The 17315-nt window shown below is 54.4% G+C and overlaps 1 protein-coding gene across 1 annotated transcript; it reads right to left on the bottom strand.

Moving 5' to 3' along the window:
* Positions 1-821: 821 nt before the first annotated feature.
* LOC125342611 (sodium- and chloride-dependent transporter XTRP3) lies at positions 822-16336 on the bottom strand. Its single transcript, XM_048334897.1, has 11 exons — positions 16148-16336; positions 8924-9064; positions 8376-8467; positions 7046-7273; positions 6605-6715; positions 5806-6047; positions 5016-5178; positions 4310-4514; positions 4019-4178; positions 2654-2819; positions 822-1994 (listed from the first exon to the last, which is right to left on the bottom strand). Exons 1-11 carry the CDS (start codon positions 16266-16268, stop codon positions 1845-1847), a joined length of 1779 nt encoding a protein of 592 aa, XP_048190854.1. The 5' UTR covers positions 16269-16336; the 3' UTR covers positions 822-1844.
* Positions 16337-17315: the final 979 nt, after the last annotated feature.

The following is a 17315-nucleotide window of genomic DNA, read 5'->3' as shown; positions in this document are numbered from 1 at the left end:
GTGGGGTTCCGGTCTCTAATTTCTGGACTGAACCAAGTGTTGACCAGTAAGCCTGTGCCAGGGGTCCAGGATTTGACCTCACTAGCCAGGTGGATCCTGCAAGTTTCAATCATTTGCTCATCTCGGTGATCCTGTGGTTCATAGGTCACTGCTGGGGCTTCCCCTCCCCTGCAAGATAAAGCCCATACTCCAGCACTTTTCTTGGAAGGGCTGAGGACTTTTAAGAAATATTCTCTACTTTTTAATTTCTTTCTTCTTCTTTATTTTATTTTATTTTTTTTTTGGTCGGTCCAGGGGCTTGAACTCAGGGCCTGGGCGCTGTCCCTGAGCTCTTCAGTTCAAGGCTAGCGCTCTACCACTTGAGCCGCAGTGCTGCTTCTGGTTTTCTGAGTGGTTCATCGGAGATAAGAGTCTCATGGACTTTCCTGCCCAGACTGGCTTTGAACCTTGATCCTCAGAGCTGAGCCTCCTGAGTAGCTAGGATGGCAGTGTACGGCTGCATGAAGGGGTGTCCGGTTCCGGCTCATAGTCCACTTGGAGGAGCAGCCTGGGGACCAGGGCGGGGGAAGTCAAGGGCCAGGATGGACCGAGGGCCAACTGTGTGCCCAGCAGAAGGACTCTTGTAATGTCTGATTTTGCTGCGAATAAGATCATAGCTTGAGGAAGAAGAAAACCCCATGTGTCTGGTGTAAGTGTCCCAAGTGAGCATTTAAGTGTCTTCTGGGAGACCTGTATAAATATATACCCCTGAGAAACTGAGAAACTTCTGAATCGCACAAGGTCAGCAAAGCACAGAACATTAAGGCAGGAAGGGACTCTTATCATTTTAGGGTAACCTTGACCCACTTTATTGCAGTAAAAAAAAAAAAAGACATTCTCTGATGGGTTAATGCTACAATCATAAATATAGACTATCTTCAGTGACAAGACTCTGTGTGCGATTTATGTACATTTTAGAAAACTTTCCTACGCATACATAAATAATTTAAAGTTGGTTCCCAAGTGACATTTGTTGGCTACAATGTCCAAATATTAGCATTCAGTCTATGGGGAAGTTGGCTCCGGTCTGTTATTCTCACAGAAATTTCTGGCACTTCGCAAGGCACTGGGACCCCATGCAAGGCAGGATCTGTACAACTCTTCCTGTGGCTTGAAAACTCTAGCTGGGGGAAACTTTTTACGGCGAAAATTGGTCCTGGTGAATTTAAATTAGAGAAAGCTGACTCCTTTGGCAGTCCTAAATGAAGGTCTTCCTTCATGGCCTGTCAGTCCCGAAAGCATTTAGGAGAAGGTAGATAGGGAAATTGCACATTGACCGCGACTTAAAACAAGGAAAAGACAATTAATCTGACCCCAACCATAGTCAAAGATGTCACCTTGGATAGTTCAGAAACTCCTGACACCGATCTCAAAAACAATTGCCTTCTGATATTTTGGTGTTCCCTCCAGCAACATCCCAGATTGCTCAAGTTTTGCGTGGTAAGGATGATTGTCAGACTTCAGCTCACGTGGTACCTTAATTCTTGGAATATGTTGTTTTCTTCTTTCTAGAATGAAGGGCACAGTTATCTTCAAGATGGGCCTTCACCCTTGATGACCTTGGAAGCTGCCTGGTGTGGCCTTGGGCCGGCAGGGGGCGAGCAGCGTCTTCCTGAGGAGCGTGGGTTTTCTCTGGACAGAGCCCTCTTCCTTCACCCCTTCTTCCTCATCCTCCTTCATGGGCCAGGTTCCTGGCAGGCTGAGGACTTTGGAGAACAAACACCAACCCTCCAGCTTCTGGACAGTAGTGAAAAGGTGAGTGGCTGTTGACTGGTCTGGGGGGGTGGAGGGGGGGGGTCCAGATCTCAGGCCACGGGGGCTGAGCCTCCCCTCCTGAATCGGTGCCTGAAGAAAGTCCCCAGGGCCACCAGGGGGATACACATGGTGGAGGAGGCCACCAGCAGCCCGATGACGGCCAGCGCCTGCGGGGGGTAATCCTTCGTCACCAGCCGCCCCTGAAAAGCAGAGACTGAGCGTGAGGAGGAGGAACCTTCCCACCCGTCCTTCTGTGATGGCGGCCTGCCAGGGCGACCGGCCACGTCAAGTGGGGAAGAGACCTATGGAGCGGACCCTCCGTAGCTCTGGCTTCACCCTCAGCCCTGTGGTTCCCAGCAGGCATGCTGGGAAATCACCCCGTGTGTGGAGCTGCCCGTGAGGAACGGCCACACGGGGGCGCCAGAGGCTTGATCACCCAGGACACGCACGCACAGGGCCACTTTAGTCGAAATCAGAACTTTTTTGTGCATGCGTGTGTGAGAGAGAGCGAGAGAGAGAGAGAGAGCCATGAGACATGAACTGGCATTTGAGGCAGGATGTTGGGCTTTTTTTTTTTTTTGGTAGTTATTTGGAGATAAGAATCTCACAGGCATCCAGCCTGGCTTTGAACTGTGACCCTCAGATCTCAGCCTCCTGAGAAGCTAGCACGATGGGCATGAGCCACCAGTGCCAGGCTAGACATCAGGACTTTCTGTGGCGGTGGGAACGCTTTGTGTCCCTTTCGTCCAATGCGGAAGCCCTGACACGCGGGGCCGGGGCCGAGGAGGGCCTCCGTGGGGACGGGGTGCAGGGAAAGCCCCACTCCACCCCGGGAGGCTCAGCCCGGGACCCGAGGTACCTGGGTGGCGTCCCAGGCTTGGTACTGCAGGGTTCCTGTGAGGATGTAGTCGGTCACATAGAAGAAAAAGAGGCCGACGATGAGCAGCGGACTCACGCAGGCCCACATGGCCTTCCAGTACCAGTTGAGCGCCCGGCCTGTGGTGGCTTGAAGGTCACTTTCAAACCTATTTGGACCACATGGAGAGAAGGTCTGGGTTATTCATGGTGCAAGGAGTCGGTGTGTGTGGGGGGGGGCGGGGGGAGGGGAGCACTGAAGGTCTAGTTTTACCTAACAACTTTCACCTAGGAAAATTCTATTCTGGGTGCCACTCGTGTGACAGGAACCCCATCCCTGAGTCCCTGTTTGATGCCCAAGGCCAACCTGAAGGAGCAGGTTGAGAAGAGCGAGAGCGAGAGCTCCGTTCCCACCCTGGCCCCATTCCCTTCCCCTTCCTCACTCGAGTCTCTTGCCTGGCAATGACACAGTAGCATCCGTTTCCCCACAGAAAGGTTGACTAGCCTGATGGATTTACTGCCCAGGTGTCAGAAATGGGAGCTGGCTGTCACCGGCTGTCCAGATCACCAAGCCAGATGATAAGCCCCAGCCAGGCCCCAGAGGCTCCGGTGGGCAACGCGAACACTTCGCGCCCTTGCGGGTGACACCACTCGGAATGGCCACTAGAGGGCAGTGTCCCCCTCAAGCAAGCGGACGGCCCTCTGCGCCACCATCAAACTGCATCCAGACATCTCTCCCATCACTTCCCACCACACCCCTTTGATGGGCTTGTGCCCCCTCTGCAGTGACACCCCGTGCATGGGGCCCCCCTACCTCTACGGTTTCCCAAATGTAAGTGTGGAAGGCGAGGTAGGAAAAAAAAGAAGATAAAAAGCCCAAGTAGGGTTAGGAAATGCTTCAAGTTACCACACTTCCAGGTGCCGAGAGTCCTAAAGGAAAGACACCCCTTGAGCTCACAGCTTACCAAAGTGAACCGACCGCCGGAGATCCCTCAGTGACCCACGGGGCCCTGTCCCCTACTAGGACTTGCTTGTCCGCTAAGAGTGTCAGCCGGTCTCTCCCCACCTCGCACCGAGTGATGGCCAAGCCATCTAGTGCCTAGAGGGCTCAGCCCACCCATGGGGTTCATTGCGTCAACCGGAGGCAAAAGGACAAAATACATGCAGTAGAGGAAGGAGCTGTCCCATGAAGACAGACAGACAGACAGACAGACAGACAGGCAGTGGGAGATAACGAGGTGAGATCTGAAGACGAGGAATGACCTTTGACCGCTGGGCGCCAAGCCGCAGGTTGAGGACGGGTGCCGGCTTTGTGGGGCGCGTGCGTGCCCACGCCCGTGTCCCCCCGCCCCCCCGCCCGGCCGCTCACCTCCTCAGCCCATACACGTAACACACGGCGATGATCTCCACCAGCACCACCAGCAGCACCGACAGCGTGGCCGAGTAGTCATTGAAGATGTCAAACCAGTAGCTCCCGGCCTCCATGGTGAACAGCAGGCCGATGGCACAGCTGATGAGGCACACGAGACCTGGGGCGCGAGACCGCCTGCTCAGCCACCTGACAACCCCACCTTTTTCCTTCCCCCTTCAACCACACTCGGCGGCCATCTTGGCCGTCTTTCCTTCCTCCCCCCTCCCCCCGGCTCCCCCACCCACTCACCTGAGATGACCTCCTTGGGCAGGTATCTGGAAATGACCTTGCTGTCGGTCAGAGGGGTGAGGATGGCCGCCGTGTTCCCCAGCATGCTGCCCATGCCCAGCAGCAACAGCATGAAGAAATAGAGCACCGACCACAGCTGGGACACCTCCATGTTCTTAATGGCCTCCGTATAGACGATGAAGGCCAGGCCCGTGCCCTGGACGGCCTGCTCGCCGCGAGGAAGAGACCAGTTAGACACCCGAGGGGCCGACGGTCTAACACATCAAGTGCTAAGCATCTTGCAGGGGACCTTGGAAGTGGCCATGAGCAGCCAGGTTCTGAGCCTGTTTCTTCCGCCAGCCCTGGACCAACAGGACTGATTGGAAATGGGAGCCTGTCATTCTAGATCTGAGGATCGTGGTTCAAAGCCAGCCTGGGCAGAAACATCCACGGGACTTTTGTTTCCAACGATCCACCAGAAAACCAGAAGTGGTGGCTCAGTGGTGGAGCGCTAGCCTTGAGCGACAAAGCTCAGGGACAGCGCCCAGGCCAAAGAACCCAGCAGAGTCTTAGAACAAACAGAATTCCCGAACAATGTGGTTGACTCTCTGGTTTCCCATCTGCAGGGAGAGAACTCAGCTTCCCGACGGTCATCGAGAGAAGCCGCTCTCCGGGGTCTCTGTCACGTGGTGACGAGGGGCGATCGCCGCCCGTCCCGGCCCCTTACCGTGTCCAGCTCCGACTCCAGGCTGCAGTTCTTAAGGTGTGGGAGCACCTCCTTGTACGTGCTCGGGTGAGCGGAGGCCAGGTAGTCCTTCACCTGCTCCAGGTTGCTGGCTGTCACAGAGCCATCTTCAAGGTCAAAAGAATTGGTCAGCAGCAGGATCACCCTGCAGAGCAGACCATCAGCGTGACCTTGACCTGCTAGAAAGGTCATGGTCCCTAAAGGGCCCCTAAAGCCTCAGTAGCTTGGGTGCCGGGCGTCCCCGCTTCCTTCCTGCCTAGTGAGTGAGGAATATGTGGGCCGGTGGAGTTTCTGAAGCACAGGGCAACTGTGGATGGCTTTGCAGGACGCCTCGGACAGGAGCAGGGACCACACCCGCGCTGGCTGCCCCATTAAACTCCTTGTTTTCTGCAAGACATCCCTATAGTTCGGTAGGTGGCCACAGATTGGAAGGTAGAACCTGCTAGAGCTTGGCCAGGGAGGTCTTGAGTGCATTTGAGAACAGGAATATGTGGCGGAAGACACTGATTTGGTTTACCGAATGCCCCGTTTTGCTCAGTGCGTGGAGAACCGCACTCCTAGCGCCCCTGTGTGGCAGACCTACGCTTGTCCGTGTTGACCTAGACTTGTCTTGGTGATGGCAGCCTGCCATGGAGCCCTGCCTCTGGGACCCCAGCTCCGGTGGCCTTTGCCCATCCCTGAGCTTCTTGAGCATGCACCTTTTTCCCCCAGTCACCCTTTCTGCTCAGAGCTTTGGGGACCCACCTGCCCCAGCCGAGACCGCCAGACTCACTTGTTTAAGCAGTTCTCGTAGTTGAAGGTGGCCTTGAAGCCGTAGATGGAGAAGGTCACGATGCTGGCGAAGATGGAGGTGGAGCTGTTGATGAGGGACACAATGATGGCGTGCTTCTGGCAGTTGTTGGAGGGATCGTTGTAGCTGGCGAAGGCGATGAGGCTGCCAAAGCCCAGGCCCAGAGAGAAGAAGATCTGCGTGGCCGCGTTGATCCAGGTCTTGGGGTTGGCCAGCTGCTCTACCTGGAAGGTCAGCGAGGACAGGCCTGGTGAGCCCTGGTCTCGATCCCGTGATCTCATAGCCATGGGAAAGGAAGGCCCAGAGAGGGGAGGTGTCTGACCCTGGCACACGGGTGGTCAGGGTGGCCTGGGTTAGGGCCTAGCTCTCTTCACCCTGGCCTGGGCTAGTGAATTCCCTGCTAAGGAACCACTTAGCCCTCCTCGGAGCCTGTGAGGCACCTTAGCCCCGGGGGCCGTTCAACTGCATGTGACAGGGCCACATCACTTCCATCAGATGCAGCTTCGGAGTCACACACCCACTCTGCAGGCGTCTGACACGCAGAGGGGCAGTGGGGGCGGCCTAGAAGGCGTGGGTTTCCTCCAGCGCTGACCTCGGGAAGCCTCTGAAATGAGGGGACTCCCGCTGCAGCGTCTGATGAAGATGCTACAGTCACTGGCTTCTGGGCACTAGAATTGAGGTAACCCAATTCCCCCCACCCCCTTATCACAGCCTTGAGGCTCCCTCTTCCCAGCCGTCCTAGAAGACGACGGTGGTAGTGCATGTCAGGGGCGGCCCGTACCCGGGGAGTGAACATGTACACCAGGCCGTTGGTAGCTCCGTGAAGCGTGAGGCCTCTGATCAGGTAGATGACAAGCACGCAGTAGGGCATCAAGGCGGTGAAATAGACCACCTGTGGGAATCCAGAGGGCAGCGTCAGTCTCTGGGTGGGGAGCGGATGTGTCCCCGGAAGTGCCACCCACATCCGGTGTATTTCAGGGACCAGGCGGCGGAAGAGGCATCGTCAGCCTGTTGGGACACCCACTCGCTAGGCTGGCCTCTTAGACATGGGTGCCTAGGTTTCTTACCACCACCATTTTAAAAAGAAAAAGAAGCAGAGGGTTGGGAAGGTGGCTTAGCGGTAGAGCGCTGGCCTAGCACGCACGAAGCTCTGGGTTCCATTCCTCAGCACCACACACACAGAAGAAGCCCAGGCCGGGGCCCTTCACGCTGCCCAACCCACCTTGCCAGTGGACTCGGTCCCCCGCAGGATGCACAGATACACCATCAGCCAGGCCAGGACGAGGCAGAGCACCGGCTCCCACTGCACGGCCCCGCTCTCCTGGATGGACGGCGAGATGTTGAGAGTTTTCCTGTACCAGAAGTACTGCGTGGACGAAGCCTTCTCGCACTCCTCCTCGTAGCCCGTGTGGTTTCCATTCAGTGGGCAGACAGACCACGGTAGGGGGTCCTTTGCGATCACACAGGCAGCAGAAGAGAGGTGGAGAGTGAGAAGGAAGGTTGGAGGGGAGGATGGGAAGTGCCCGGAATGCCCCCCCTTCCTTCCCCCCCCATGATACTAGACCATGGTACACTGCCAAATGCCGGGCCAAACCACCAGATGATCTAGACAACAGTCATCTGATCTAAGACTCTAAATCCTTTCACACCATGAGCTAAATAAACCTGTGTTGGCGCGTCGGCTGCCACCAAGTTTCTCAGTACAGTCATATAAAGCTCACTTATTCAGAGCTCTACTCTCACTGACTGCTTACGGAGTGTTCTTCCTCATGGCCCTCCTGCGCGGGTTTTCTGCGGACTCCTGAGCTCTGCTATGGGTCTGAAAGGCAGTGTTATCAGATGCGCAACAGCCAGCTCTGACAACACGCTTCTGACTCTACCTTCTCTGCAGCAGCCAGCCTGGGACCTCAAACCACAGTCCAAGGCAGAGCCTGGCCGGGTAATCTAGAGTCCTTATTTTTACTTAATCCAAATCAATCAGAGAAAGGCAAATGTGCTTCCCTAACCGGCTACATAAAATGCCGTGTGTGTGTGTGCATGTGTGTGTATATGTGTGAGTGTGTATGTGTGTGTGTGTGAATATTGGGTCTTGAACTCAGGGCCCGAGTGCCGTCCCTTAGCTTTTTCACTCAAAGCTAGCTCTCTACCACTTGACCCACAGCTCCATTTCTGGCTTTGTGGTGGTTACTTAGAGATAGGAGTCTCAACCAGGTGCCAGTAGCTCATGCCTGCCATCCTAGTGACTCAGGAGGCCAAGATCTAGGGATCTGGGTTCAAGGTTAGCTAGGACAGGAAAGTCCGTGAGAATCTGATCTCCCACGAACCACCAGAAAACCAGAAGCAGAGCTTTGTGGCTCAATGTGGTAGAGCACTAGCCTCGAGTGAAAGAGCTCAGGGACAGCGCCCAGGCTCCGAGTTCAAGCCCTATAACCTCCTGTCACTTGCCGGCTCCCCCAGAGGGTGGCACCCTCCCTTCCCACCCATATCCCTACGCGGGCAGCCCGACATCTTCTCGCTCGCTTGCTCCTGCTCTGGCCAGGTCGTGGGCTCACCTGGAAGGAGTGGAAGAGGTACCAGAAGCCCCAGGCGTTGATGATGTTGTAGTACGTGGAGACGAAGAAGGCGACCACCATGCTAGCGACGCCTGTGAGGAAGCGGAGGACCGCGCTGAGGACTGGATGTGGGTGGGGCCCGTCACCCCATCCCAGGACACCCCTCATCCCAGGACACCCCTGCAGGGACTGCCTCCTTTTCTGGGGTAGGAAGAATGGACGAAACTGATGGTAGCCATTGATGACACTAGATCCTGTGTGTGTGTGTGTGTCTGTGTCTGTGTCCCCAGATGGCGGACTGTGCTGAGCAGTCAGTTCCCCCCTTCCACTCCCCAAGCCCAGAGAAGAGGAGGTTTGGGGCGTGGGATCCCCAGGAGCTGCCCTGTGGGTCACAATCCTAGCCCACACTGGCCCCATTCTTTGGCTGGTAATCTACTGAATTGTGTGCGCTCCCTCCGCAGTGTGGTGGATTCCCACCCTTACCTGCCTGCAGCCCTGGGAACACTAAGGGAGTCTCTGTCTGGGAGGGGACCGGAGGGCCCACGTACCGACTCCGCCGAGGTAGGGGCTGACGGTCCTCCAGGTGCCGAGGCTGCCCTGCCGCATGCGCTGCCCCACGGCCAGCTCCAGGTACATGAGCGGCATTCCCTCCACGAACAGCATGATGACGTAGGGGACCAGGAAGCTGCCTGAGGGCGTCCAGAGGTGATGAGCGCCTCGCTCTGCCCCCCATCTGCCCTCTGCCTCCACCCTTCCTTCGGCACGCCTTTCCACCTCCCCTCCACCTGCCCTGGAAATCACTCCACTCCACTTCCGTTTCTCTCCCCGCAGGTTTCCCACTCCACACATGATCCATCTGTTGTTTCTCTTATCCATCTATATGCCGCTCACCTGCCGGTCCATCCATCCATCATCCATCTACCCCTTGTCCGTGCGTCCATCCATCCTGTATCCATCCATCAATTCATCTATCCATTGTCTGTTAATCACCCACCAACCATCCATGTACCATTTATCCATCCACACGTGCATTATCCATCCATCCATCCATCCCCTGCCAGCTTCCCCTTCATCTTTTTTTTTTTTTTGTCAGTTGTGGGGCTTGAACTCAGGGCCTGGGTGCTGCCCCTGGGCCTCTTTGTGCTCAATGCTAGAGCTCTACTACTTGAGCCACAGGGCCCCTTCCGTTTTTGACTGGTTCATTGGAGTCTTACAGGGACTTTTCTGCCTGGGCTGGCTTTGAACCACAATCCTCAGATCTCAGCCTCCTGAGAAGCTAGGATGGCAGGCGTGAGCCACCAGCGTCCAGTCCTGTGTGCTTCAACCTGGGAGCACATATCCCAGAAACAGAATAGCTGGACCAGAGGTGCTAGCGGGAGCTGTGAAAGGGGGAGAGAGGGCTCCTACACCCCTAGGCTGGCCTGTCCAGCTGTCCTCATACGAGGGTGGGCCCCTAACGGGCCGTTCCTCTTCTCCCTCCAAGCTGAACGCCTCCTTTCCCTTCTCAGAGATGTCTTTCTGCCATCTACCGGTTTCTTTCCACGCCAAAGGACTGAGCTGCTCTGTGGCTCCCTCGAGAGTGGCTATTCCCGGGACAACTGTCCAGTCCTTGAGGTTATGAAAGAATCTTCCTTTCACTCCGTGTGTCAAACAGTAACTACGGTACGCTCGGCAAGCCCTGTGGTCACTGGGCTCCTCTCTGACAGGTCCTACCTGCCCGCCTGCCGCCTGGGGTCAGGTGAAAAATCCAAGACTCGATGGCAACATGGGAGGCTGTAAGCCTCCTCCAGACGCCAACAAATCCCACCGCTCAGGAGAGGTGCCCTGCCATTCTTTTTGGTTTTGTGCATCGACAAGGGGACTGGAGCTCTCAGGACCTCACACTCTGGCTTTTTTTTTTTTTTATTCAAGGCTGGTGCTCTACCCTTTGAGCCACACCTCCACTCCTTGGCTTTTTGCTGGTTCTTTGGAGAGAAAATTCTCATGGCTTTTTCTGCCAGGCTGGCTTTGAACTGCGACCCTCAGCTCTCAGCCTCCTGAGTAGCTAGGATGACAGGCGTGAGCCACCAGCGTCCAGCCTGGTGTATTCTTATAAAGTTATATACACTTCTCATGAAGTCCAGCAAAGGCATTCCTGAGTATTTATTTACTGATGTTTACCTATGACCTATCTGCAAATATTTATTGAGGCTCTATTCATCCTTGCTCCACACTGGACATGACCAAACACTTCGGCAAGCAAACGAATGAACAGAGTCCAGTGTATCTGTACAACAGAACACTACCCAACCAGTAAAAAGGAACAATTGATATTCCCAACCAATAAATCATTACATTAAGTGAGAGGTGCCCGACCCAAAATGCTATGAACTAGATGACTTCATTTACGTTTGGAAAAGGCAAAACCAGGGGCTGGGGATATGGCCTAGTGGCAAGAGTGCCTGCCTCGGATACACAAGGCCCTAGGTTCGATTCCCCAGCATCACATATACAGAAAACGGCCAGAAGCGGCGCTGTGGCTCAAGTGGCAGAGTGCTAGCCTTGAGCGTGAAGAAGCCAGGGACGGTGCTCAGGCCCTGAGTCCAAGGCCCAGGACTGGCCAAAAAAAAAAAAAAAGGCAAAACCACAGGGAGAGAACCTCTGTCCCACTCATCACTGACCAAGGTAAGGGGAAACTGCTCTAAGTAAATACATCTCAATAAAACAAAACCATTTGCCGGGCATTGGGTGTCTCCCACCTGTCACCCCAGCTACTCAGAAGACTGAGCTCTGTGGATCCAGGTTCGAAGCCAGCCAGGGCAGGAAAGTCCGTGAGACTCTTTATCTCGAATTAGACAGAAGAAAAGTAAGTAGTGTGATGGAGCCTACTAGGAGGATGCGATACGGTCACTCAGCCTTCAGCACTCTTCTCACAAAGAGGCAGGATTTCTCTCCCTCCCTGCGGCTCTGGGCGGGCCTCGGGGGCTTGCTTTTCCTGGCGGAAGGTGATGGAAAGGATGCTATATGGGTTTGTTCCAGAATCCACACCTCAGGACGCTTTGTATCTGTAGCCTTCATCTCCTTGGAGTGTGACCCGGAGACTCACAAAGAGGAGCCCATCCAGGCTCCTCAGGATGGGAGATCATGAGCAGGAGGACCGTGGGAAGCCCCCCTTGCCCCCCCCCAGCCAACTGCCCCAAGTGCCAGAGGAGAGACCTTCAGCCTTGGGGGCAAGGCCAGATGCCAGCCATCAAGCTGCTCAAGTGACCCACAGAACTGAGAGAAATGATGAATTATTGTTGTTTTCAAGTCACTGTGTGTGTGTGTGTGTGTGTGTGTGTACGTACGTGTGTGCGCATGCATGCCAGTATTGGGGTTTGAACTCAGAGCCCTGGCCCTGTCCCTTGGATTTTTCCGCTCTACCACTTCAGCCACACAGTTCTACTTCTAGCTTTTTCCTGGTTCATTGGAGACAAGAGTCTCCTGGACTTTCCTGCCCAAGCTGCCTCTGACCTGTGAGCCTCAGATCCCTGTCTCCTGAGTAGCCAGGATAACAGGCGTGAGCCATTGGCACCCGTTTTGTTTCGTTTTATTTCACTTTTAACTTTTGGTTTTCTTTGGTGTCCGTATTGGATAAGATGTCTATCAGGCAAGATTAGACACCATGTATATTGCTCAAGATTAGATTTGATGTATATCAGGCAATATTATAATGAAATGATTTATGGCCCCCTCAGGTAAACAATCAGAAGGCAACCTTTGGATCTGTAATATGATCCTGTCGATACAATTTCACATCTCAAGGGCATCAGATTTCACATTTCAAGGTCTTTCTTTCTGGAACCAATTTGCTGTCCGAAGCAAGAATATTTAGAGGTCCAGGAAATGGGAAGAACAGGGTATGGTTCTTTGTTGCTTTTTTTGTTTTGTTTTGTTTTTTTCTCTTTTTGTCCTGTTGGTTTCTCTGTCTTTGGGGGAGTAGGTGGGGGGGGCACAGAAATGGAGGGACCGAGGGGGAACAGATGCAGGACGCTATGTAGAAAATGAACTACATGACTTGTGGGTGGAGATGGGAGGGAAAAACTGGGAGAGAGCGAGGGAAGGGGGACAATGTCCAAAAAGCAATGACGTACAGAACTAGAACTACAGAACTAGAACTCTTCTATCCATCACCTCTATCATAACACTTTTTTTTTTTTTTTTTTTTTTTTTTTTTGCCAGTCCTGGGGTGTGGACTCAGGGCCTGAGCACTGTCCCTGGCTTCTTTTTGCTCAAGGCTAGCACTCTGCCACCTGAGCCGCAGCGCCACTTCTGGCGTTTTCTGCGTATGTGGTGCTGAGGAATCGAACCCAGGGCTTCATGCATGCAAGGCAAGCGCTCTACCACTAAGCCACCTTCCCAGCCCCTCATCACAATTACTCGGAAGGCAAATCAAGGCTTGGAGGGGAAGAGAGCACCTCCTCTCTTTTGTGTGCCTTTATGTGCCAGCATTGGGCACCTCTGAGGCCTCCCCAGCTTCTTCCTGAATACTCACTGCCTTAGACTTTAACCTGCTGCTGACTTTTTTTTTTTAAAGAAAGGATTTTTTTGTGACGTTCCTTCAGCTGCTCCCCTCTTTTCCAACCCCCCCCTTTTTTTTTTTTCTGTTTCTGTTCTGAAGGTAATCTTAGAATTAACATTCCTTAGGCAGCTGCCTCCACTCCACTCTTGGGGGGCTGGAGGAAAGGAACAGAGACTTTAATCGGCTTGGTTCTCAGAGGTGTTTTGGCCCAGTCAGCTCTTGGCATTTTATTATACACAAGCTCTTTGTTTTTTTTTCGGGGGGGGGTTGTTTGTAGCTGGAAGGAGGTCACACACTCTCTGGAGCCTGTCCTGATGTGACTGGGGAGACCTTCTGATGAGCGTGAGGGGCGGCTGGGAAGATGATGTCTAGAAATGACACCGTGTGTGTATGTGCCCATACTGGAGCTTGAACTCGGGGCCCTACATTCTCAATTGGGTTTAAAAAAAAAAAATCAGTCATGGGGCTTGAACTCAGGGCCTGGATGCTGTCCTTGAGCCTGTTTGTCCGTAAGGCTAGCGCTCTACCACTTTGAGCCACAACTCCGCTTCTGTTTTTTTTTCTGGTGGCTCACTGCAATGACCATCCTCAGATCTCAGCATCCCGAGTGAGTAGCTGACAGGCGTGAGCCACTGGTCCCTAGCATCGATCGGCTATTTTTCCTCCAGGCTGGTGCTCTGCCATTTGAACCTCACTTCCGACTTCTTGCTGGTGCATTGGAATTAAGAGTCTCCCGGACTTTGCTACCCGGGCTGGCTCTGAACTGTGAGCCTCAGATCTCAGCCTCCTGAGTGGCTAGGATGACAGGCCTGAGCCACCTGCACCAGGCTAGGAGGTGATTGTGTGTGTGTGTGTGTGTGTGTGTGTGTTGCTTTTCTGCTTTGCAAGGCAGACCTAGCACAGCCTCTCTGCTCGTGTTCCTCTGGCTACGAGGACTCTGCGCTATGTGGATGGGGAAAGTGGGAGGCAGAGAAACTCTATGGGCCTTCCGGTGTCTCTGACTGAAGGCTTGCTTGGCCGGGTGGAGGAAGCATCAATAGACAGCAAGAGCCAGGGGCAGAGGGGGAGGTGGGCAAAAGATTGAGAGGGAGTAGCAGAGAATAAGGGGTTGGTTATACCTGTACCGGGCAGGTACTTACTTGGTGGCAAGTGCCCACTAAGCCAGGATAAGCTGTTTAGTCTTTCTTCTTGTCATCCTCCTGACCTACCCTCCACACAGTCACCTTGCCACCCATCCGTTCTCTTCCCAGTCAGTACCCTGCCACCTGTCTGTGGATCCATCCACACAGCTCCAGTCCTCTGCAGTAGCCCTGGTGTTTCTCCTGTTTCTTCCTGAGTCCAGAAGGTCTCAGCAGCAACTCTCTTGTGTGTGTGTGTGTGTGTGTGTGTGTGTGTGCGCACGCCAGTACTAAGGCTTGAACTCAGAACCTAGGTGCTTTCCCCAAGCATTGCTGTTCAAGACTGGTGTTCCACTCCATTTCTGACTTTTTTTTTTTTTTGGCTAGTGAATGGAAGAGTCTCTCAGATTGGTCTGCCCAGGCTGGCTTCGAACTGTGATCCTTAGATCTCAGCTTCCCGAGTTGCTAGGATGATGACAGGTGGGGGAGCTGCCGGCGCCTGGCCCCTAGCAGCTCTTCAATGCGCATTCGCCTGACCTGTGCCCGCGGTTGGGGATGGACATCTTTACAAACAAGGAAGGAGGCGGTCGTGTAGCAGAGGGGCTCCCCTGACTCAGCTGGGGGCTGGGCACCCCAGGCTCCGGGATCCTGACAGGATGCCCTTCTGTAATTCTGGTGCGTCTGTGTGCTCTGAATTGAAGTATTAAGGACAAACACACTGGGTTTCGAACTCAGCCTTTGTGGAGTTAACTTTGAGCTGGTGTGTGGGGAGTGGGGGGGGGCGGCAGGAGGAGGGGACTCTAGCAACAACTTATTTTTTCTGTGCTGGTCCTGGGTCTTGAACTCAGGGCTTGGGCACTGTCCCTAGGTCTCTATCACTTTGAGCCACAGCTCCAATTCTGGCTTTCTGGTGGTTCCTTGGAGAGAAGAGTCTCGTGGACTTTCCTGCCCAGGCTGGCTGGGAACTGCGATCCTCGGGTGCCCAGTGGTTTTCTTAAATTTAAATGGGTTCGATCTTGTCAAGACTTTGATCTAACATCTTTCATTGTCCTGTATGGTGAAAAAACCTTTAGGACACACACACACACACACACACACACACACACACACACACACACAATACAAGGCATAGAAAACCCATCCAGGGGTAGCTACTGTCAACACTTTGGTATTTTCCTCCCATTCACTGTTCTGTGCATATTATTATTCAGAGTAACTGCTTCAATGCCTATCTGCTTGATACAGCTTTGAGCCTCACCGCCTCTGCTTCCCACTTAATACATGATGTGAAGAACAGATTCAGATAAAGTCATATGAAAACTTTATCTTCTCCAAGAGCTTTCATGAAGCATTCCCCTTTCGTGGAGGACACTTCTGGTGGGCTTTTTGTTTTGGGAGTTGTTTTTTTTTTTAAAAAAAAAAAAAAAAAGGAAGTGACTACACTTGTATTTTCTGCCTTCCACCGGAATTCTTCCTATTCTAGCTGGTGGGACACTCAGAGTCTCTTCTGCCACCTCGCCTTCCTCATGGGCCCTCCCTCCCCGGCCCTCCCTCCCCGGCCCGAGGCCCTGACGCCCCTGGCGGGCGGGCGCTCCCAGCTGGGCTGGGCAGAGGGACGGAAACAAACCCCCAGCAAACAACCGCAGCCACCCAAAACAAACAAACAACAAAAAAAAAACGTTTTTCTCCCCCAGATGTAGGATCTTTGGCCCTTGTCTTCTTCTCCCACCCCCCACCCCGCCCCCCAAGTTGATCTTCTCCATCCAGCAATCGCCCAAGATCCCTTGAAGCCTGACTTTGCGACCTGAATGCCGGTGGATGACAGTTTCCCCCGTTTACTCTTTAATGCTGCGATCCTGAACTTTATCAAGTCAAACCCTTGGCCCCTTGGCCTGACAGAGGTGGGTAAGGAGTTGTGCGAAGTGGGGGTGGGGTGGGGAGGCATGGGATAGTGGGGGGGGGATTTGCAATTTGGGGGCTAATCATTGATAGCCAGAGACTCAGCATGGGGGGGGGAGGCTTGTCAGTAAATCTGGACTCCAGGCTCCAGCAAGGCAATTTGTCCCCCCTCCCCCCGCCCTCCCTCCCCCCCCCCCTCCCCGCCCCGCACTCACCTCCGCCGTACATCTGGCACAGGTAGGGGAAGCGCCACACATTGCCCAGGCCCACGGCGTAGGAGATGCAGGCGAACACGAACTGCAGTGAGTTATCCCACTGCGGCCGGGCTTTCTCCATGGCGAGCCCCCCGTGTCTGTCCTCAGCTCAGCCCGAGGGTGGCCCAGGGCCCGCGTGTGCGCCGGCAGCCACCACCACCACCACCACCTCCACCACCAGCACCACCACCACTCGCCCGCCTTTTAATTGCTAATCTCATTAACTGCGGGGCGCAGCCCTTCAAAGGGGCGTGGCTGGTAAATGGATGATGGGGCAGCCCAGCCCCACCCAGCCTGGCTGGCCGGAGGTGTGGGAAGGGGGAGGAAGGCACCCCCATGGAGATGGGAGATTGTGGGGTGTAGCTTGGGGCGCCCCTCCTTCGCCTCCGCCCCCCACCTCCCGCTTTGCATTGGCTATGGAGCACCAGCAAGGGGTCACGCCTCCCCCAGTCCCTTTCCCAAGGGGTCTGAGAGCGAGGAGAACAGCGCCGGATGGAATAGTGTCAACTAGTGTGTGTGTGTGTGTGTGTGTGTGTGTGTGTGTACGTGTGCGCCAGTCCCGGGGCTTGAACTCAGGGCCTGGGTGCTGTTCCTTAGCGCTTTTTCACTCAGCACCGGTGCTCTGCCAATTGCACCACAGCGTCTCTTCCAGATTTTTTTTGTTTTTGCTGGTTCCTTGTATCTAGATAAGAGTTTCACAGACTTCCCTGCCTGGGCCGGCTTCGATCCTCCGATCTCAAGCCTCCCGAGGAGCTAGGATTTACAGGTGTGCGCCCCCCTGGCCTGGCATGTCAGTTATTTTTGACTGACAGTGGAAGTGGGGGACAATTCTATAGGGTTCAACCTAGGCCATATATTGAGAGACTGGGTTCCTGCTTAAGACTGGTGCTCTACCTCTTGAGCCACGCGCTGTACGTCCACCTTTTTTTTTGTTGTTTGGTTAACTGGAGATAGTCTCATGGATGTCCCCGCCGGGGCTGGCTTCAAAGCCCCACCCTCAGATCTCAGCCTCCAGGATAGCGAGGAGCTGATTTGGAAGGAGGGCTGCGGAGTGCCCACCGCTCAGGCCAGCCTGAGAACGGGGACGCTTCACGCGTCGGCTGGCCCCGCGAGGCGAGGAGGTTGTCAG

Source organism: Perognathus longimembris, chromosome 26, assembly GCF_023159225.1.
Source record: "Perognathus longimembris pacificus isolate PPM17 chromosome 26, ASM2315922v1, whole genome shotgun sequence".
NCBI classification, from domain to species: domain Eukaryota; kingdom Metazoa; phylum Chordata; class Mammalia; order Rodentia; family Heteromyidae; genus Perognathus; species Perognathus longimembris.
The sequence above is the reverse complement of the archived record's forward strand: the minus strand, read 5'-3'. Positions and strand labels throughout refer to the sequence as shown.